This window comes from Helianthus annuus, chromosome 9 (assembly GCF_002127325.2).
Source record: "Helianthus annuus cultivar XRQ/B chromosome 9, HanXRQr2.0-SUNRISE, whole genome shotgun sequence".
Classification (NCBI taxonomy): Eukaryota; Viridiplantae; Streptophyta; class Magnoliopsida; order Asterales; family Asteraceae; genus Helianthus; species Helianthus annuus.
This window is the reverse complement of record NC_035441.2, coordinates 168,324,732-168,346,863: the sequence shown is the minus strand read 5'-3', so window position 1 is coordinate 168,346,863 and position 22,132 is coordinate 168,324,732. Positions and strand designations below refer to the sequence as shown.

The window sequence follows — 22,132 nt, the reverse complement described above, 5'->3', positions numbered from 1 at the left end:
TGCTGGTTGATCTCCTGCACAAGGAAACAAATCGTGACTCGTAACAAGGAGGATGGGGTGGGGGTGCTCCTTGTTACCACTCTCCGGCTTGAGAATCAGTAGTCTGCTTTGGAAGTAAAGTGCGATAGTAGTAGTAGTGAGAGAGTTATGAAGAGATACCTTAAACCTGGTTTGGGGTTGGTATTTATAGCCGAGGAGTGAAGGAGGAGGTGGATGGATAGACTGACGGCATGCTGCACCTTTGCAGGTGTGTCAGGCATGTTGGCTGTGGAGGTGACGCCACGTCAGTCTGTCGCTTACGTAGACCTGACAGGCGGCTGCCATTGGTGCTACTTGCTCTGTGGTGTCAGTCCCACTTGTTGAGTACTTAGGATGCGGTGCGGGTCGCATCGCTGTTTGCGGTAACTGCAGATGTTCCCGCGTCTCACTCTTTGATCAAGAAATACGCGAGATGCGGTGCCAGGCCGCATCGTCATCTGTGATGACTGTTGCTGTTATCCAGCTTCCCTGTATTGATAGAAGTGTTCACTGGATGTGGTGCTAGGCCGCATCGCTGTGAATACTTCCGTTTTCATACGCCAGATATGATACCATGCCGCATCACTCTACCGTTCTCATATTCCAGGTAAGTCCTCCTCCATCCTTGGGCAGATTGGATTCAACCACCGTGTCTGCGCGTTCCCGCATGGACACAGGTAGGTTGTTAGCTAGTGGGGGTTTTGATAAGGGTAATGGTCACTCGCGGTCGTGCTGACGTGAGATCTGGGACCATACCCCTTCAAGTCCCCCCAGTCTAGTGTTGTTGCCACATGCAAGTTGCATGTGGGAGGAGTACTGGACTATGGTGTGTAGAAGGTAATTTGGAGTCTGGAGAAAATTCTAGGCCATGTAGATGGTCTTTGCTCTTCGTAAATCAAGCTGGATATTCGGAAGAGTCATGCGACGCCTCTTCCGTACCGGTGAAAAGGTTTCGTCTGATGCGAAATTCTCAGCCCCGGGTTTTGATATGGTAGCATAGGCTACCTGCGAGATTCTCATCAGGGTTGGGTGCCACCTGTTGGTGGTCGAACCGACCTTTGAGATCTTGCTGGGGGTGTTCACAAACTTCGAACCAACCTCTGAGGTGGTGAATGAAGAAGAGAGTTGTCCATAGAAGTAATTGAACATGTAATGATGATCCCTTTTGTGGGGTGTTCATGTTCTTCCAATTAGCTCTCAAGTAACCGCACGTCCTTTGCGGTTACCTCGTTGCTTGGCATTGTGGCCAAACAATGTTGGGACTTGCGTCATTGTTGGCCATGTTTGGTCGAACAATGTGAATCTGGATAATGGTCAAATAAACTTGGTTATGGGCATGGTTATGCCCACCATTGTTTATTCTATCTGTCTCACAAGTGGGGCAGCAAAGTCATAAGCAGACTTGTTACCGCTGTTCGGCCGCTTGTTGTTCGACGAGATCTCTTATGATCATTGGGGATCTCGTCCGCATTTCTTCCTTAGCCACTTCCCTTCACGCTCCAATACCGAGGAGTTTTCCTTGAAGTAGCTTCGTTCATCTATGTGATGACTTAGTTGTGGCTCTTCCGTAGCAACCATTCGCGGGGCTACGGGTGTATCCGCAGCGACTCATGAGTGTCTGCGGTTTTGTCACCTCATACTCGCTTGAAACGAGTGTGTTGCTCGGATGTGGCTCTTGAAGGATCAGGAGTCAGGGTTGCTGATGTGCGTGCGTGTACATTCCCCTCCTTCTTTTTGTTGAAGAAGTTGTTTACGCACCCTCTGTGGTTGTGAACCGGACAGGAGGGATTTGAAGCTTGAAGAGAATGAAGGCAATGCGGTTTACCTGTTCCTGAGATGCGGTTCAGTCCAAAGAACAACGCTGGTTCTGAGCATCTGACACACCTGTACGGGCTCGTGTGTGTCATTTCCGCATATTCCACGTGTGCTCGTGGGTATGTGCGGATATGTTTATACCCCCTTAAGCATGGAAGGATATTATTTTTAGCTATTTTGAGGGGTGTGTAAAAAAATGACATGCGGTATGGGTTATGGTGCGGTATACCAGAGAAACCGCATGTCGCTTTTGTTTGGATAATGTTGTCGCTTTTTGTTGCATACGTGGCTGAGCGCACGTGCGAGTTGGTGGAAGTTGGTGAGATTTTCTGTCATGTGCTGAAATGAAAGGACATTTGCACTGCCCGAGGTCATAAATGCACTGTAGCAGGAGTGTAAACGTCTCCTATGTCAGGCGCGTGTGCGGCCACGCGCGCGTGGTAACCGTCAGCGGAAACGGCGCTTGACATGTGGTGCCGCATAATTCGCTCTTTTTGGACGTGATGATTCAGTTTCCATGCTGCATTTATTGCGATGAGTATATAAGGGGAAACCGTTCGTGGTTTCCCCTCACTTGTTCAAAATTTCAAAGTTTTCCCGGTGAAAGAAAAGATTTCTCTGTCTTCTCCGATAAGGTTTTCTGAAATTCCGGTGAGGTTCGAGTTTTGGTCCTCATTTTTCTTTTCTTCATCTTGATGGCTGAACCCTCAAGTCCACACAATGTGGAGGGTGGAAACCCTGAGAAACGGCTGCTGGCGGCGGCCGATGAAGATGAAGAGGATGATGGTGGAGCAATCGGTGGTGGTTTACCGGTATTGAAGTGGTCAAAAAGTTATTTTGACAACCTGATGACCAGCATACAAATGCCCAAAAGGTATGGGGCTATCTACCCCCAAGAGGGAGATACCGGTGCCGATGCTCCGGCGGGATGTATTACCCTATGGGCGGAGTTTTTTTATAATGGCAACCTCCGACTGCCATTGACGGTGTTTGTTTCCGAAATTCTGGAGTTCTATCAGATACACATCTCCCAGCTGAGTCCGTTTGGAATGTTTCGGATCAAAAATTTTGAATACACCTTCCGTGCTTATGGTTTAGAGGTGTCTGTTGAAAACTTCCGGCAGTTCTACCACCTAACGGTGAACACCGGGTTCTTTTCGTTTAATCAACGACACGGAAGTAAGAAGCTGATGACTCCTCCCAAGGGTGTCACAAAGTGGAAGACGAAGTTTTTCTACATTAGGGCTGTTGCGGTAGCCGCAAAGATGACTTTGCGGAATGTGAATTCGGACCTCCCTGCGGAGGATATTGCTGTAGCTACCGACAAGACAGTTGATTGGTTTCCAAGGCTGAAACCTATTAAACTCAAAAGACTGGACAATAATCAGTTGTGGGTGCTACGGATGAAGCTGACCAGGCCTGATAAGAGGGCTAGGCCCGTTTTGCGGGAAAAAAGTGGTGGTAAGCATGTTCATTCTTTTGTGCTTTTCCTGCTTCCTTATACTCTTATGAATATTCATGTGTTTTCACAGAGAATGCGGTCAGCCTGTGGAGGATGTTTGATCCAACCTTTGAAGGCAAGGTTGAGTTGCTTCAGTGCGGGGAACGTGAAGGCTTTAACCTGGAGATTGTTGGGAACTTCCGTGTTCCTGACCGCGCGGCGCTGAAGGCACCACTGCCGCAAGGAAAAGGTATAATCGAAGACTTTTTTATGTCAAGTATACCATTGTAATTTGCTTGCTTGTTTATATGTAGGTGATCTTAGGGTCTTGGGGAAGTTTGAGGTAAAAACTGTCCCCAAGAAGCATGCAGAGAAAAAGCATGCAGAGAAACCTGCGCGGGGGAGCGGTAAGAAAAATCCTGAGGGTTCTGTTGCCCCTCCTTTGATGTCCCAGGCCGCAGGTACCTATCGTTCTTGTTATGGGAGACATACCGATTATGTGGTAGTATCTGACACCCTTGAGGGTTTGGGTGTTCCAGGTGGTGGTGCGGCTGTGGGCGGGACTGTTGCGGGTTCCACCCTTGCAGGCGAGAAGAGGAAACCTGAGTAGAAAGCTGCTGGTGTTGGTGAGGTGAAACGTCGGAAGCTTCAGTCCAAAAGGGCTGGTCCGACACAAAAGAAGTCTGCGGTTGCTGCTGGTAAGTGTATAACTTTTGCATGTGTTTTGTATGCACACTTTTTTTCTGATAGTTGTTGTTTTCTTTGTTTTGCAGAACCGCAAGATAAAGATTTTTCTATCTTTGATGCTCCTTCGTCTCCCCCGCGTACCACGGCTGCGGAAGCGGGGGGTACCGAAGGAATCTGCGGCACCTTTTGTCAAGGTGGTGCCTGATCCGACCGTGCAGGCGAAGAAGACTGTGGAGAAGGTTGCGGCTCAGATTTTTGATACCGTTGATTCTTCCAACAACCTCATCTCTCCAAATGATGCTGATGATTTGGATTTGAGGTTTTCTGATGCTGGGAAGCAAAAATCTGGTGCTGAGCCGCAGAAGTCTCCCGCTGGTGAGAAGGTTACTGGTTCTGCTTCTGGTGGTGCGGGTTATGATGGGCCTCCTATTCAGCCTTGGGAGTCTAAACTGGAGTATTATTACCGCACCTATACGCAGGATCGTAGTACGAGCTATCACCGACCCCCCTGGACTGTTATGCAGGGGGAAGATATTTCCAACGATCCTTCTGCTTGCAAGGAGATTCTGGGTGGCCTGGGCACCCCATTTGAAACTGATTGTGCCCGTTCTACACCTCGTGAACTGCGCATCAACCAACTTTCCAACATGCTTGTGGGAAGTTCCATAGTGGCGAATGCCATTCTGGAAGATTACAAGGTGTTAGGCCGCAGGGAGGAGGAAGCTGCGCGCTTGCGGGCCAAGGCGGAAGAGTTGGTGAGGGCTGCTCGTGCGGGTGCGGAGCAGCTTGAAAAGGATAGGGCTGCTTTTGAGAAGCAGAAACAGACCGCGGAGTGGGCTGCGACTGCTGAGCTTAAACAGGTTCGTACTCTTGCTAAGTTACTTTCTGATGAACGCAAGAGTTGGAACGAAAAACTTTCTGATGAGCGCAAGAGCTGGAAAGTATCTTGGGCCAAGCAGAATGAAACATTGTTTCGTGTCGTCAGGAGTTGACGAATGCCAAAGCAGCGAATGCTACTTTGGGCAAGGAGAAGGCTGCGGCCAAGCGATTGCTGCAAAGGCCGTGGAGGCAGAGGCTCGGGTTGCAAGGGTGCTTGAAGAGGCCAAAGAGGTGGGGGCCCGTGCTGCAAAGGCTCTTGAAGAAGCCAAGGAGAGAGAGGGCCACGTTTCTAAGGCTCTTGAAGAAGCGAATGCTGAACGTACCCGTTTGAATCAGGTCGTTGGGAGCCTTCAGGTATGATTTGCCTTTCCTGTTTTATCTTTCCTTCTGCCTTTTGAGAATGTTTACTAATTTTGTGCAAACTTCTTCTTGCTTTTGAAAGGCTGAGGTGCAGACTCGCGAGGCCACGCTTGCAGGCATTACTGCCCGCATGACTGTAGCTGAAGAGCGGGCTAATGAGGCTGTCAAGGCTAGAGATGCCCTGACCTCTTCGTTTAACCAGCTTGAGACTGACCGTGAGTGGATGCGGTGTCACGGTATTGCACATGTAAGTATCTCGTGCCTTTGCATTTACTTGGATTAGCACGTGATGATCTTATTGCTCTTTTGTTGCAGATTGTTCAAGCTATCATGGACGCGCCTGAGACCGCAACTGGTATAGATTTGATTAAGCAGCGTGCCCGTGATGTTGGTTTTAAACCTGGTTATAACCGTTGTATCGGCCATATAAACGTTTTGTCTCAAGGCGGTTATACTAATGAACGGTCCGGGTTTCGTGATGTGGACACCGACGCGCTTCTTGAGGCGGCCGTTGCATCGTTTTATGACATGTCTCTCTCTTCTGTTGAGAAGCTTGATGAATGCTTAGAGGCAGCGGACTATGTAGACCGGTTGCGGATGCTATATGCCGATGCGGAAGAGGAAAATACTGCTGGTGACGGCCAAGATGGCGCGGGTACCAGTGGTACAAAATAGGACTAGGTTGGCCTGCGTGCCCTTTTTTGTTTTCCTTTTTGTATATGTTAAAACTTTATGTAAATCCATTTTGCACCGCGTGGGTGCATGAATTTTTTGAATATAAAGTTTAACTGTTGCTCAATTTGTACAAGTGTTTTTACTTCTTGCATGTTTGAACGTGTGTATGCGGAACTCTACCCATTGTGAATGGGGTTGAGTATACTCTATACCTTTGTCGTATGAGTATGAGTCAATTCCATCATTTGCCCTGTTAGGGTTTAGGAATTGTGTAAGTTTTGTAAAAACTTGTGTATCCGGAACTCTACCCATTGTGAATGGGGTTGAGTATACTCTATTACCTTTGTCGTATGAGTATGAGTCAATTCCATCGTTTGCCCTGTTAGGGTTTAGGAATTGTGTAAGTTTTGTAAAAACTTGTGTATCCGGAACTCTACCCATTGTGAATGGGGTTGAGTATACTCTATTACCTTTGTCGTATGAGTATGAGTCAATTCCATCGTTTGCCCTGTTAGGGTTTAGGAATTGTGTAAGTTTTGTAAAAACTTGTGTATCCGGCCGGATAGACACTTAATGTTTTGCCTTTGCTGGCCTATTACAATATTTGTGTGTGGTTAGCACTTTGTGTGGGTATCGCGAATGAAGATTTTGCCAATCTGTTTTTGCGGATACCGCAAAGTGGAACACGCATTTGTAATATTAACAAACAATATTGTATTGAATCGCTCGTTTATTTATTTTCAAATGGCCTGCGGCCTGATAGGTTACATGGAAACGTAAAGAACATGGCTTACATGTAGCAGCGTCTTAGCTGTTGTGCATTCCATGTGCGTGCGATAGTTTCGCCTTCTAATGTTTGTAGTTTATATGCGCCTTTGGCCAAGACCTCTTTGATGAGGTAGGGTCCTTCCCACTTGGGGGCAAGTTTCCCTGGGCGCTCAGCGTTAGACGCTTCGTTATCATGAAGGACATAGTCTCCCGGGTTAAATGTACAAACTCGCACGCGTGAATTGTAGTATTTTTCAAGCTTGGTTTTGTACTTGGCCTCGTTGATGGCGGTGTTTTCGCGCCTTTCTTCTAGGAGGTCCAAGTCAAGTATGCGTGCTTCATTGTTGGCTATTTTGTTGATAGCCAACATTCGAGGTGAAGGAAGACCTACTTCCGCGGGGATTACCGCTTCTGAGCCATAGACCAGGCTGAAGGGTGTTTCCCCGTTGCTTGTTTTTAGGCTGGTTCGGTGAGCCCATAAGATGCTTGGGAGTTCATCGACCCAGCCACGCCTGGCTGTTCCCAACCTTGCTTTGATTCCTTCGACTAGACTTTTGTTGATACTCTCAACTTGGCCATTCCCTTGCGGGTGTGCCACGGAGGAGAATATATGTTCAATATGTAGTTCTTCTAGCCATTTCTGAAATTCGTCGGCGGCAAAGTTGGTGCCGTTATCGGTAACGATGCACATTGGTAGACCGAAACGGAAGATGATGTGTTCCCAAATGAATTTCCTTGTTATCATAGCAGTGGTTGCGGCAAGTGGTTTTGCCTCTACCCATTTTGTGAAATAATCGACAGTTACTATGATAAATTTGACCGCACCTGGTGCGTCTGGGAATGGTCCGACCATGTCGATTACCCATTTCTGAAAGGGCCATGCGGTGGTGACCGGGATCAAGTTGTTTTTATGGCGCAAGGTCTTGGGGGCATGCCGCTGGCAATTAATACACTTGCGCAATTCTTTGACGGCATCCAGGTGCATACCGGGCAAGTAATACCCAGCATTCATGATTTTAGCCACTACCATGCGTGGCCTTGCATGTATGCCGCACATTCCCTCGTGTATCTCTCGGATGAGGTATGTGGCATCTTGGGGGTCGACGCAGCGTAGGAGTAGGCCCAGGTATGATTTGCGGTATAAGATACCGTCTCCCATTTGATAATGGCACGCTTTGTATTGCAACTTGCGTGCCTCTGACTTGCTTTCGGGAGTCACACCTGATTGTAAGTATGCAATGATTGGTGTCATCAAGGATGTTGTACCGTACTGGATGACGTTGACTTGGCGCAGGGGTACTGATGGATTCTGCAGAATTTCAATGCGTATCTCCTTTGCCAAGTGTTGGAAGCTGGTGGACGCGAGTTTTGACAGTGAATCCGCGGATTTATTTTCACTTCTGTTGATATGGCGGATATTGAAGTAAGTGAATTTTGATTTTAGTTGCAAGGCTTGCTCGAGGTAGAGGATCATGATATCCCCTTTTGCGGTATAGTCACCGCGCACCTGCCCTACAACTAACAAGGAGTCGACGTGTGCTTCCAGATGTTGTACGCTGAGCTTGACTGCTAGACGTAGCCCTGCCAATAGAGCCTCATACTCTGCCTCGTTATTTGTGCTTTTGAAATCAAGGCGGATTGCATAGGTAAGCTCTTGGCCATCGGGGCTGACGAGTCGCAGACCTGCGCCCGCACCTTCTTCATTGGACGCACCATCGGTAAAAAGTGACCATATTTCTGAAGAAGGTGGTGGTGGTGCAGGGTTTTGTTCTTCCTCGCATTCTTGGATGCGATTTGCCGGTACCTCGGCGACGAAATCTGCCAGGACCTGGCCTTTGATTGCGGGGCGCGGCTTGTAGTTTAGCGTGAGTGCGGCCAGCTCGATTGCCCATTTTGCTAACCTCCCAGAAATGTCAGGTTTGGATAGGATCGGGCCGATCCTGTAGTTGGTTAACACCGTGATGACGTGATTTGCGAAGTAGCGTCGCAAACGTCTTGATGCGTGTACTAGTGCTAGTACCAACTTTTCCATTATTGAATATCTTGTTTCTGGGTCGTTGAGCATCTTGCTGATGTAGTAGATGGGTGCTTGAACTCCCTCCCGTTCCACTATTAGTATCGCACCCACCGCATTGTCTGCGGCGGATAGGTATAATATAAGTGGTTCGTCTTTGCGTGGTGCGGTTAGAGTTGGGAGTTGTATCAAACACTCCTTCATTTCCCGGAGGACATCTTCAGCCTCTGCGGTCCACTGGAATTGTTCTTTCTTTAGACAGTTCCGCAGGGTCTTGATGAAAGGATAAGACTTGGCTGCATGCTTGGCTAAGAATCTATTTAGTGCGGCTAGCCTGCCGGCTAGTCGTTGCATCTCTTTCATCGTTGAAGGCGATGGCATGCGCTCGATCGCCTGAACTTTTTCCGGGTTCACCTTGAATCCATCTTTGGTTACGATGAACCCAATGAATTTTCCTTCTTCCATTCCAAACGAGCATTTCCCTGGATTGAGCTTCATATTGACGCTTCGCAGAGTTTGGAATGTTCTTTCGATATCAGTGAGCATGGCATTCTCTTCCATGCTCATGATGACCAGGTCGTCCATGTAGATTTCGACACTTTTGCTGATTTGCCCGCGGAAAGTGTCGTTCATCAGTTTTTGATAGGTTGCGCCCACGTTCCACAACCCAAACGACATTTTTGTATAACAGTAATTTCCGGTAGGGGTGCGGAATGCCGTTTTGTCTTCATCCTCGATTGCATCTGTACCTGGTGGTAGCCTTTGTAACAATCGAGGAAGCACTTCCATCAAAATGGTGCGAGGTTATCGACCTTTTCGTTGATTTCCGGAAGTGCGTAACAATCCTTGGGACAGGTTTTGTTGAGGTCTTTGTAATCGACACACATGCGCCAGCCCCGGATGGTTTTTCTACCATGACCGGGTTGGACAACCAAGTCTGGAACTTGACTTCCCGCAGGATGCCTGCGGAGAGCAGTTCTTCGACCTGCTCACGCATCGCCTGGTTTTTTGCGGATCCTAGGTGGCGTTGGCCTTGGATCACCGGCTTGATACCTGGTAAGGTATTCAAGAAATGTTGCACAATGTCGCATGGGACCCCGGTCATGTCTGCGGGTGCCCACGCAAAAATATCTTGGTTTCTGAAGAATAGCTGCTTCAGGTGCGCTCTGGTGTTGGGGGACAAGGCGTGGCCCAACATGACCTTTTGTTCTAGGTATTTTGCGTTGAGGACCCATTTTTCTAGTTGGTTGTTGGGGGTTGGCCTTGTTATCTTGGTCGGACGCAGTTCGTCCGACGTCATAACTTCCCTGCGTGCATAGATTACCGCGACCCCTGTTTCGGTTGGGAAACCGACTGCAGAATGGGGTACGGACGTAATCATGTTGAAATCACCTTGGGATTCTCTCCCAAGGAGCACGTCATATTTGGAAGTTTATGAGGTAAAACCATGAAGTTTACCTCTTCTGTTCGTGTGTGCCTTCCGCTGGTGAGGTGCACAGGAAACGTAATTTGGCCAAGGGGAAAGACAGTTTCCCCTACGAACCCGGCCAACGGGTAATCCACTGCTTGTAACCGATCTTTGTCTTCCTGATCGAACTGGTTGAAGCACTGCTCATATATGATATCAGAAGTACTGCCCGGGTCGATGAATAATCGCTCGGTGCAGTAATGAGCTAGTTGGCCGGTGATAACAACGGCGCGCCTGTCGCGCGGACCGCCTCGGACTTTTGGGAAGACGACTTGCTCGTCTTTCCAGTCATTGTCCGGTCTTCTCGCCACCTTGCGCGGCCTTCATTTTCCTCCGTTGATCATATGGGTTGAGGCCACATACATGGTCCTCTTCCCTGAGGAGGTGCCCTCGCCATGGGGGGTGATGCGTTTGGTGGCGTTTTGCCCACCGGGCAACAAGTGCTGCAGTTTCCCCTCCTATAGGGCTCGCTTAATCTCCAGTCGGAGACTGATGCAGTTGTTTGTTGTGTGGCCGGAGTCCTTGTGATACTCACAATAGACAGTGAGATCTTGATTTTTCTTGGACTTCATTGGTTGGGCCGGTCGCATGGTCTGCGCGTCCGTAAGGAGGACTTCGCTCGGTGACTTGGTGATCTCGGTCCAGTTGCGGTCCCGAGATTCTTTCTTTGACGCCCGGTTATCTCGTTGGGCGTTAATTGTTGCCCTTGCGTCAAACTGGTTGGTACGCGGGAAGTATGGTTTGGAATCGCTGCCGTGATTCCCTGCGTCCCAGTTGCGCTTATTGTTGTGCTTGGGCTCGTAGCGGGAGGTTTGACCCTCCTCTTGGGGCTGTGCCTTTGTGAGGTGCGGTTTAAGGGACCGCTGAGTCTGGGCGTATGTCTTGACCGCAGTCATGACATCTTCCCATTTTTTGGCAAGCCATCTTTGCCGGAGATAGTCATAACCATCTGTTCATCCCTGACGGCTTTGATGAAGTGGGTACGTGCCATTTGGTCAGCCACGTCGCCTATCTCCAGGCATTCTTTATTGTATCGGACGATGAATGCTTCAAGAGATTCGTCGTCCCTTCGCCAGATATTCATGACGTCCATCGTATCACGTACCTCGCTGCTGGCTGAAATGTGCGAGGAACTTTGCATGCAGTTCCTCAAATGAGGCCAGTGATCCCACTGGCAAAGAATCGAACCAGGCCCTGGCCAGACCCGTCAGGGTCTGGGGGAAAAATGGCACCAGGTGGGCTCGTCCCACCTGCCGTTGCACCCTGCGCCCATGAAAATGTTCATGTGGTCGTCCGGGTCGGACGAACCGTTGTATTTCCCAATGTTGAATGGGAATTTTGTGGTGGTGACATGGGCGTGGGCGATTCTTGGCATGAATTTAGAGTTTTCGGCCGCGACTCTTGGCCTGTAGGGTTGGTTCTCGTGGCGCTTTGCAGCGGAGGTATGCGTTGTGGGGGTGAGTGGGAGGAGAATAGTTGCGTCCTCCCGGTCTGCTGCTAGTGGCATGAGAATTCTCGCAATATGTATGGTCGTCCGGGTCGGTACGGCCATATCCTTGGTGTTGGGGCTGCGGTCCTAGCCGGCTTTGGATGCCGGAACCGCGGTGGACTGCGGATTGCCGCCTGTTATCGCCTTGGGGGCCCAGGCGGCTTTGTATTGGGCCTCTGGTGTGAGACCCATATGAGGAATTGTCCTCATTTATTGTGCGGACCTCACAGTAAGAGGATCCGCGGTCTTCACGCCTGCTTCTGGAGGCCGGACGTGAGGGTGCCCTGCCGTCATATTGTAAAATACGAACCGAAGGTGTATGTGGTGCCGAGGTAGGCCCGGCTTGTACTTGCGCTTCAGCGCAAGCTCGGTTGTATGTTGCGGCCAGCAGGGCTGCTTGCTGGTCATACCAGGTGTGAGGGTCCATGTCCGGAGGGATCACAGATGCGTACTGTGATAGGTCGTGTGCGAACGTTAAGGATGGACCCCTTTGTGTTGATGTGCCAATGTGGTTAGGATTTGGGATTGGAGGAGTGATCCTCGCAGTCCCTGAGTTGGTGGGGTTTAGGTTATCCCCAGTAATGTTATTCGGACGATCAGACATGATCTTTTGAGAGGGAGAGGGATGGTACAAAAAAGTGCTTAAGAGTAGTGGTGGGCGCCAATGATGAAACAATGGTCAACCGGGCAGGGTTAACACAATGGTCTCGTCAAGAAGGGTTAATCCCTTCCTCTTGAGGATCGCTGGCTGGATCGCCTGCTGGTTGATCTCCTGCACAAGGAAACAAACCGTGACTCGTAACAAGGAGGATGGGGTGGGGGTGCTCCTTGTTACCACTCTCCGGTGTGAGAATCAGTAGTTTGCTTTGGAAGCAAAGTGTGATAGTAGTAGTGGTGAGAGAGTTGTGAAGAGATACCTCAAACCTGGTTTGGGGTTGGTATTTATAGCCGAGGAGTGAAGGAGGAGGTGGATGGATAGACTGACGGCATGCTGCACCTTTGCAGGTGTGTCAGGCATGTCGGCTGTGGATGTGATGCCACGTCAGTCTGTCGCTTACGTAGACCTGACAGGCGGCTGCCATTGGTGCTACTTGCTCTATGGTGTCAGTCCCACTTGTTGAGTACACAGGATGCGGTGCAGGCCGCATCGCTGTTTGCGGTAACTGCAGATGTTCCCGCGTCTCACTCTTTGATCAAGAAATACGCGAGATGCGGTGCCAGGCCGCATCGTCATCTGTGGTGACTGTTGCTGTTATCCAGCTTCCCTGTATTGATAGAAGTGTTCACTGGATGTGGTGCTAGGCCGCATCGCTGTGAATACTTCCGTTTTCATATGCCAGATGTGATACCATGCCGCATCACTCTACCGTTCTCATATTCCAGGTAAGTCCTCCTCCATCCTTGGGCAGATTGGATTCAACCACCGTGTCTGCGCGTTCCCGCATGGACACAGGTAGGTTGTTAGCTAGTGGGGGTTTTGATAAGGGTAATGGTCACTCGCGGTCGTGCTGACGCGAGATCTGGGACCATACCCCTTCAACAACCTACTGATGTTACAACTTATTTAAAGTACATTGGCATATAGAACTTGTTTATGACTCATCCGGTTACCCGATATCGCTTATATGCGTACGGTTAAGCTTATGTAGCTAGTTTACGTAAGTTAACCAAAACGGGTCAAATCTTATCATTTTTACTTCAAATTCCAGAATGTATATTGTTTACCCATACTATACAAGTCTTAGTACATGTTGGTTTAAACCACAATCTATTCCGGTCATCGCTTAATCAAGTGTATCGTATCGTTTTCGATAATTTAAGTTAACAGGTTCAAGTCTACGACTTGAATAGGACCCGTTGACATTCTAATTGGTTATTTATACCATTCATTCCAGACTAGGGCCTTCCGGTAAATTACAACCTACCTTAGTTAATTGATTACGGCTGAGCTATTCATAATTCTTCCATATTAAGACGAGTTTTAGCCCAGGTAAATACTCTTAACTTATTTCCCTATACGGGCTTGGGATACGGTAAATTATTACCGCTTGGTCGGGTATGGGATTGTGACTACAAAATTCCATGACCCATTTTAATATATTTTTTTCTGATAACTTAAACATTAGGGGTTAACGCGACCGTGTCCTGGATGTCCTTGACTCATTTAAGTTCCTAATGGCCACTACTGAGCATGGGGTGTAGGCTAGGGGTGTAAACAAGCCCAGAGGCTCGAGAGCTACTCGTGATCGGCTCGGTTAAAAGCTTGAACGAGCCGAGCCTTAACGAGCCCAAGCCCAAGCTCGATCCTGAAATAGAGCTCGTTTTGTTATCGAGCCCGAGCTCGAGCCTGAAATATAAAGCTTGTTTAGGCTCGCGAGCCTAAACGAGCCCATACAAAATTTTAGTTTTTTATATATAATATATTAATAATGATGATAACATTGATGAGTCGAGCTCGAGCTGAGCTTTGGCTCATTTAAGCAATGTTGAAGTGAGCTCGAGCCGAGCTTTTAGCTCGTTTAACGTTGTTCTCAAAATAGTTGGAGCCGAATCGAGCCAAGCTCGAGCATTGGGTTTTACTCGCGAGCCGAGCTCGAGCTCAAATAAGTAGGCTCGAACCGAGCCGAACTCGAGCTCAAGCTTCATAAAAACCTAACGAGCCGAGCTCGAGCATGGTCGAGCTCGGGCTCGGCTCGGCTCGTTTACACCCCTACTGTAGGCATACACCTGACAGATGCTAATGCTATTATAAAAATGTTTTTTCTTTCCCACTAGTTGGGGATAACTCCTTTGTGGGTTTAAGTGGCGTGTCTGCTAACCATGTTCCGGTGTTTAGTACTAGGCCCCATATGTATTGACAGGCATGTAAAACTGTATACAAGATCATTTTGAATTATCCTAAGTTATTTATAAAAATTGTGTGCCTTATGCACTTAAAGAATTTTTAAAATGCTTTCAAAATGAGTCGATTGGTTTTATGCACCAGTATAAACTGACATATTTTCAAAAGACTAAGTTACAGGTTGCAAGGATACGTAAATAGGCTGGAAGTTGCTCGATAATGCTAGAAGTGGATATTTGCAACTCCTTTGCATAAAGCCTAGTTGTCTGTTGATCTCCCTTTTGTACATTTTCGATCCGCCTGTGGATCTTTATTACAAATCGTCTGTATATTATTTTGAACATTTGGACATTTAGGTTTGTAATAATATTTTAAACTCCAAGACTTCTGCTGTGCTATCTGTAATTAATTATGTTTGTACCAATCTTACATCACGATACTCCCCACCCGAGCCCACCAGGCGACGTGGTCTGAAATACGTGGTGTCACAACCACACAACCACACATGTATCCTATCTTGATTCACAGAAATTATCACTCACAGAGCCATCTTTTTTTCTTCACTTGGTGTGCACCTTTTCGTCACACAAGGTTTCATCTTGAATCACATGCACTGAACACCCCTTCTCTACTCGAATCGCTGAACCACATAGGTTCTTGTCTCCCAATCCACTCATACATAGTTTTTTTCGATCACAAAGATCCATCGGTTCTTTCTCTAAACTGCACAATTATTTTCCCTCGATCACACAGATCATCCTTTCTTTTTGTTAACACTGAACACTTTTTCCTCTTAGTCTCCTTTCTCAGTTGATTCACACAAAAATCAGACTCAATGAATCACTTTGATTCTTTATACGGCTCACACAGAACTCTTCCCTGATCACACAGATCACTACATCGGATCACCAAGAACCATTTTATCGTTTCAATTAGTTTCGTTTTCTGATTACCCAGATGTTGGTTCACATAGAACAATCTTGATCACACAGATCTTCTACATTTTCTCCTCCTGGCTCACTTAGAATCGTGTATTTTCAAAAATCGATCTCGCCTTCTTCTTTCTATTCTTTGATCTCCAATACTTTTGATGCGTCTCTTTTTTTTATTTTCTCAGCCGCACAGTTTAAAGGGACTGCTCCCTTCTTCTCTGGAAATCGACTCCAAACCTGCCCTCTTTCTAAAGCTGGCTAATCCAACTGTATGAGCCTGAAGCTCTTATACCAATTGTTGGGTTTAAGCTTCAATTACACTCAACAACTCACGAACAAGATTAGTATTTACTGCTTGAAAACCCACCCTTTTCATAGATTACAAAATTATATTAAATACTCTAAACAAAACTAACCATCTCTTAAAACCCCTATATTTGCAAAACTGTGACTTAATAAACATACTTCCTGCTGACCCATATCCATGGCACACTTTGAACCCCTCAAGATTAATCAACATATGCTCCCCACCACTATCCAAGTTTGGGTGTTCTTGGCCAAAACTGCCCACCCAAAACCGATTGCCAATTGATAAGTGAAAACAACTGAGTTGAAAAACAAGAAAAACCTACCCTAAAGCGGCTTCTTGTGGATGCTCTTAGAACTCGAGGTTACATACAAAAGAGGGTTTTTGTCATAAAACTTTTGGTCACAAAACAGTAGCAATTTCCCTGTTGTCACCATTTCGCCACCGAAAATGCGGTGACAAAAACACCCGTTTCAATTGCCCTAATGCCGCCAAATAGCCACCATTTTTATATTTTGCCACCTTATTTTTGCCACCATAAAATTGGTCAAAATTATTTGCCATCGCTTCTTGTTTGCTACGGTCCACCTTGTTTGCTACCGATTTGCCACCATTTAACCACCATGTTTGGTACCGATTTGCCACCATCTAACCACCATTTTCCTTGAAAAGTTTGCTACGGTCCACCTTGTTTGCTACCGATTTGCCACCATTTAAACACCATTTTCATTGAAAATCGGTGGGTATTTAGCGAGCTTGTTGAATTATTTGCTACCATTATTTGCTATCATTTTGTGATCGCTTGAATATTGGTTTTTTATTTATAGCTTGATTTTTCATTTTTCCCTGCTTTTTTCATAAAAATTACATAATCAATAAAATTACAAAATTATATAAAAAGTCTAATAAGATCACGAAAACCCAAAATTATATAAAACATATGTATATCAAAAGCATATAAAACATTCTAATAGAAATACCAATTAAAAAATCAAATAACTAAAAAATCCTAATATGATAAACATCGAAACATTCAAAACCAACTGTTTGTAGCCTATCTTCAAATTATACTTGTTAACATAGCTTCAATTTGTGGCATCGTATCGGGCATAGCATCTTTATCCACCTTATCTTTTTTCTTTTCAGCCAACAACCTGGCAATAATTCCATTTAGCCTTTCTTTTTCTTCATCATTTTCCTTAACGAGCTCCTTGATAACTAAGTTCAACTTTTCAATCTACAAAACAACCAATGAATTAAATCAAGAATTCAGAATTAATGAAAACTAATAACGGGTCAAGTTGGTTGCAAAGATAACAATATCCAATTGTAAGATACAACTCAAGTGCTAGAAGCAAAGATTACTAACGAACACATCAGAATCATAGTTCCAGTCATGCAAAGATTACTAACGAACACATATATAATTACGTATGACTCATGTAAGTTAGCTATTTAAAGATGATGGCAAAGCATGCTGAATAGAAGGTAATTTCATGAGTTTAAATCTTTGGAAGATAACGATATGGTTTATACCATATACCACACTTTTAATATAAGGAATGCTTTTATTTGTTGTAACAGAAGAGATGAGACGTAGAGCTTACATGGTACTCTAGCTAGCCACAAGAAACGAAAACTTACAGCGCTATAGGATCAAGAACGAGTCCCAATATTGAAACCTTAACCTAGGGCTTGAATACAAACAGAGAAGGGAAAACATGGCCAAATCACATGAGACCTTCACTGTAACACCTCGAAAATTTCGTCCAATAATGTCTTGACACGTGTCATAAGGTTCCGGTATGTGAAAACAAACTTTAGAGGGACTAAAAGTGACAAACAGTGAAAACTACGGAACGTAAGGGTCCAAAGTGTCAACAATGGATAAATAGACTCTATGATAACCCTACATAATGTTTATAACCTTAAACGGATGGTTCGTGGACCATACGAAGCGGAAATTGCACAAAAGTGAGGAATTACAAACTATAGGGGCCAAAAGTGTCAACATGTTGAATTTATACCTCTGAGTGAACTTTTGGCAGACCCGAAGCATTGTAATGCTAAAATATACTCACTAGAATATGTGGTAAAAATTTCATGAAGTTTCGTTATCGTATGAGAAAGTTATGGCCAAAACCGTACTTGAGGGGTTAAAAGCGTCAACGTCGAATTTCATGGCTTTTCGGTTGAGCGCAAAGTTATCCGAGGACATTACCATGTTGGTAAATGTCCCAAGGTTCTTAAAACCAAGTTTGGGGGTTTACGGGTCAAGATAAGCAGCAAAACATCGCGTACGAAGGTCAGGGGCCAAATCTGCCAACATTGGAAAGTTGCTGACCTGACCAGGTCCCTTGCGGACCGTATGGAGAGGACCTTACGGTCCGTATAAGATGCCCAGTATCACAGTTTCGCGAATTCAGTTATTTGGGTCCGAATTTGAAGTGCAATACAGCTCATACCACCTCCAAAATGCTCCAATGGGTGGTCTTGCATGCCTAGCCTACTGAGAATTCACTATAACATCTGAATTTCCCCTTTTAATCAGATCATTCATTCATTTTATTGAGCACTTGTTGTAAACAAAGAACTCTCTCATCTTCAAGAACTCTCAAGGCACTTCTAGAGCATTTCTGAACGACAAGGCAACCTCCTTGTGTTAACTAAGCTTCATTAGGACCTTTGTAAGCCTTTATATCATTCTATAATTCGTTCTTGCTTAGATTAATTGTTAAAAGTCAAACCGTTGTTCATATAGTTTGACTCTTCGATTAAACGAGTTTAGCTCTGTCATTTCTCAAATTGAAACCACTGATATGTTGGTATTTATGTGGGAAACAAACCCTCAAAAGGGTATTCTCTGATTTCCACTTTATGCATGCTAATTGTCGAGTCAAAGGTGTTATTAAAAAGTCAACAGAAATCGTTTTTGCGAAAAATAGCTCAAATGGTAATGTAGATGACATGCAATCAGTTTGATCATCAAAAATAACTTATAATATATGTAGGAATGTGTTTTACCATAATCAACTCGACAATCTATAGTATAAATAAGAACCGGAACCGAAAGTCTTGTAGAACGACTTTTTCGTAGACTATCGATTCGGATCCGTACATGCATGTTTGAGATCTGTATTGGAGCCTATTTTTGACCATTTTTATTTTGGTTAAACTTTCTGGAATTTTTATATCTCGAGTCTATACTTAGCCGATTCAATTGCATGTTTCCGATTTATGCTTAAAGTTGACTATTTTGCCCTTTTTGATATAAAACGTGATTTTTGGAAAAGTGAAAGAGTAGAAATCTTTATTTCTAATATATAAACTTGCACCGAAAATTTGAGATCCGTTAGTGGTCCAGATTTTGAGTTATGGCCGATATCGTAAAACTATATCTTAAAGTTACATAAACGGCGCATTTAGCGTATAACCTATTTCAGGCCATGTTTTGATATAAAACTTTTTACCCACTGATGTTATATAATATTTTGGGATTTTTGATGATTTTTATTTGATTTTTGGCTGAACGGATCATACGTCGCTAAGTCAATTCGGTTAATGCCGGTTTTGACCGTTTAAGCCATAAAATGAGTTTTATACATTCTTTTGACCCCAAATCTTTTTGCTACTAATTTTATTTGTTAAATAAATTATTTTGAGCATTCTGGAAATATAAAAATCTCAGCTTTCTTTTAAAAACCCGGAAACGGCTCTAAATCGCATTTTAAGCGTTTTTAGCGCATAGTAAGCGTTATACCCGTTTTAAACATATAAGACTCATACCTACTGATGTAATTAGTATATTTTCATATAATAACAGTAAGTATAAGTATATGAACTCAGGTTTCCAGTTTTGGCATTTTTAGCCCTTATGAAATTACTAAAATACCCCTACGGTGCATAGTTTGATTTTAAATGTTAAGTTTGGTATATGGGTCATACCCTACTGTTATAATATGTTAAAAGGAGTATATTTACTATATAAACCAGACCCGAAACTCAGATTTCTAATTTGACTCTTTTATAATCTTTTAAATGACCAAAATGCCCTTATGAGGTGTAAATTGAGTTTAAAATCATTCGGGGCATAATAGAACATAACTTACTGATATTATATCATATTTAGAGCATATTATCTCAGGGAACTTGCATTTGACTCTTTTGGCTACCCGTAACGCCCTTTTTGCGTTCGGTTCGGTTTACGTAACTAGGTTGCGTAAATTGACCGAAACGGGTCAAACGTTATCATTTTTAACTGAAAATCCAGAATGTATTTAGTATACCCATATTATACAAGTATTCAAACTTTTCGGGTCTAAATCACATTCTATCCGGTCTTTCGCTTAATCATGCGCTTGTACCGTATCGTCCTTAAAACTAACCGGTCTAAGCTAAGGCTTAAATAAAAGACCCGTTAGGAATCTAATAGGTTATTATAAACCTTTGTTCCAGATTAGGAGGCCCGGTAAAAGCTACCTACACTTACCGTCTGTGATTCATACTTGCTCAGGTAAATACATTTTGACTTATTTTCCCTATACGGGCTTGGGGTACGGTATATAGAATACCGCTTGATCGAGCGCACAAATCCTGCGCCTTGGGTGTACAGTCTTGAATAGTTTGTGCGACTCGTTGAAACAGTCTTGTCTTACTTTAGGCTTTGGGGGGTTATTGACCGTGTCCCGGATATCCTTGGCATTATCTTACGAGATGGCCACGACCAGAGCACGGGGTGTAGGCGTACACCCGACGTGTATAACTCTTTAATGTGGTGCGTCATTTAATCTTTAGCCCGGACAGCAGATCCCGGGCCACCAAAAGTACGAGTACATGTAATTCGTTCACAAGTTTATATTGCATAATTATCCCAAGTTAATAAAAAAAATTTATGCCTTGTGCATTTAAATAAATTTTCAATCATTTTCAAAATGAGTCAGTTGATTTGGATTTACCAGTGTAAACTGACGTATTTTTCCCAAAAGGTTAAGTGCAGGTACTAAACGAACTAGGCTGGCTGTCTCCTAGAGCGTCCACAATAGTCTCGCAAGCTCGGACGACAAATAAACTGTTGAACAATTTATCTTATTTTATTTGATCCGCCTGTGGATCCGTTTCAACTACTTGTGATATTTATTATTACATTTTATTTAAAGTTGAAATGAATCTATTTCTGCTTCCGCTGTGCATTATTATATTGTGTTGTTTGTCTATGACGATGCCAACTACGTCACTATACCCCACACCGGGCCCACCGGTGACACGTGGAGATCGGGGTGTGACATTCACTTAGGGTTTGAACTTTTAACGCTTCGAACTATATGTTAATTAGAAACATAACAGTTTTGAAGATATGCAAATGCAGGTTGTTATTTTAAAAAATTCTAAGAAAATAATAGCATACTTATTTTAATTTCACTAACATCTACATCTTAGGGCTTGAATACAACCAGACAAGAATCATACGAGAAGAGAAGCATTTGTAAGGATTTCTCTATAAGTTTATCAAAAAAAGAAAGAAAGCCATTAAGAAATTCATTTATTATCAATTATGTGTGTAAGTATACCTACCTTCAAGATGTTTTCATAGGACGATTAAAAACTTCATAACTCCTCTCAAAAAAATTTGGCCATATGATTATTATATGATCAGACCTAAAGACGGTATATAGACAAATTTTTACAACCTCCGATCAAATCAAAGAAAAAAATTGGGCATTCCATAACCCCTAAAGATATTATCATCACAAATATAACCAGAAATATGCTCATTACCTGAATCCACGGGGACCTCAAGAAACGACCACCACGATACGCCTTCACCAAAACCAACGGTTGCATTTGAATACGGCCACTAAAAGCATCTTGCTTCATTTGCGATCTGGACCGTTGATCGTCTCCTTCATCGGTCTCCTTAGACCAATCAGAACTTATCTCAGTGTCGTCAACGCTATCATAAACCTGAAACAAAAACGTTCGACCACTCATGTAAATTAATGTTTGACTTTGACCAACGGCACTGTTTTTTTTTTAACAGCCAACAAAAATTTTATTCATTACTAGCAAGGAACAAAAAACAACACCAGGTCAAAACATCAGAGTTGAATTAAACAAAAACATTAAACCTGTTCCAGTCCTCCCATGTTAACGAAGCCACTTTCAATCGATTTTTTATCGACTTCGCTTCTTCCAGAACTTGTATGAATTCCGGCTGCATATGGTTGAATATAATCTCATTTCGCATCCGCCATATACACCAAATTACAACCAAAACGACGCCGTGTATCGCTTTCCTCTTCTTCCTTGACCCTGGGCTGTAAGCATGAAACTCTAATAAATCTTTGATATCAAATGCCACAAAAGATGGGATTTTACACCATAATGAAACATTCTGCCAAATTGTTTGGGCAAAATGGCATGATACAAAGATATGGTTA

General features: G+C 44.4%; 1 protein-coding gene across 1 annotated transcript; it reads right to left on the bottom strand.

Moving 5' to 3' along the window:
* Positions 1-16,753: 16,753 nt before the first annotated feature.
* Positions 16,754-21,850, bottom strand: LOC110876739. Its single transcript, XM_022124899.2, has 3 exons — positions 21,821-21,850; positions 21,471-21,656; positions 16,754-16,932 (listed from the first exon to the last, which is right to left on the bottom strand). Exons 1-3 carry the CDS (start codon positions 21,836-21,838, stop codon positions 16,756-16,758), a joined length of 381 nt encoding a protein of 126 aa, XP_021980591.1. The 5' UTR covers positions 21,839-21,850; the 3' UTR covers positions 16,754-16,755.
* Between the last annotated feature and the right edge of the window lie 282 nt (positions 21,851-22,132).

Coding starts and splice junctions, on each gene's coding strand:
- LOC110876739 (XM_022124899.2), bottom strand. Junction 16,933..21,470: donor TGAGGTCCCCGTGGATTCAG/GTAATGAGCATA, acceptor GTTGTTTTGTAG/ATTGAAAAGTTGAACTTAGT.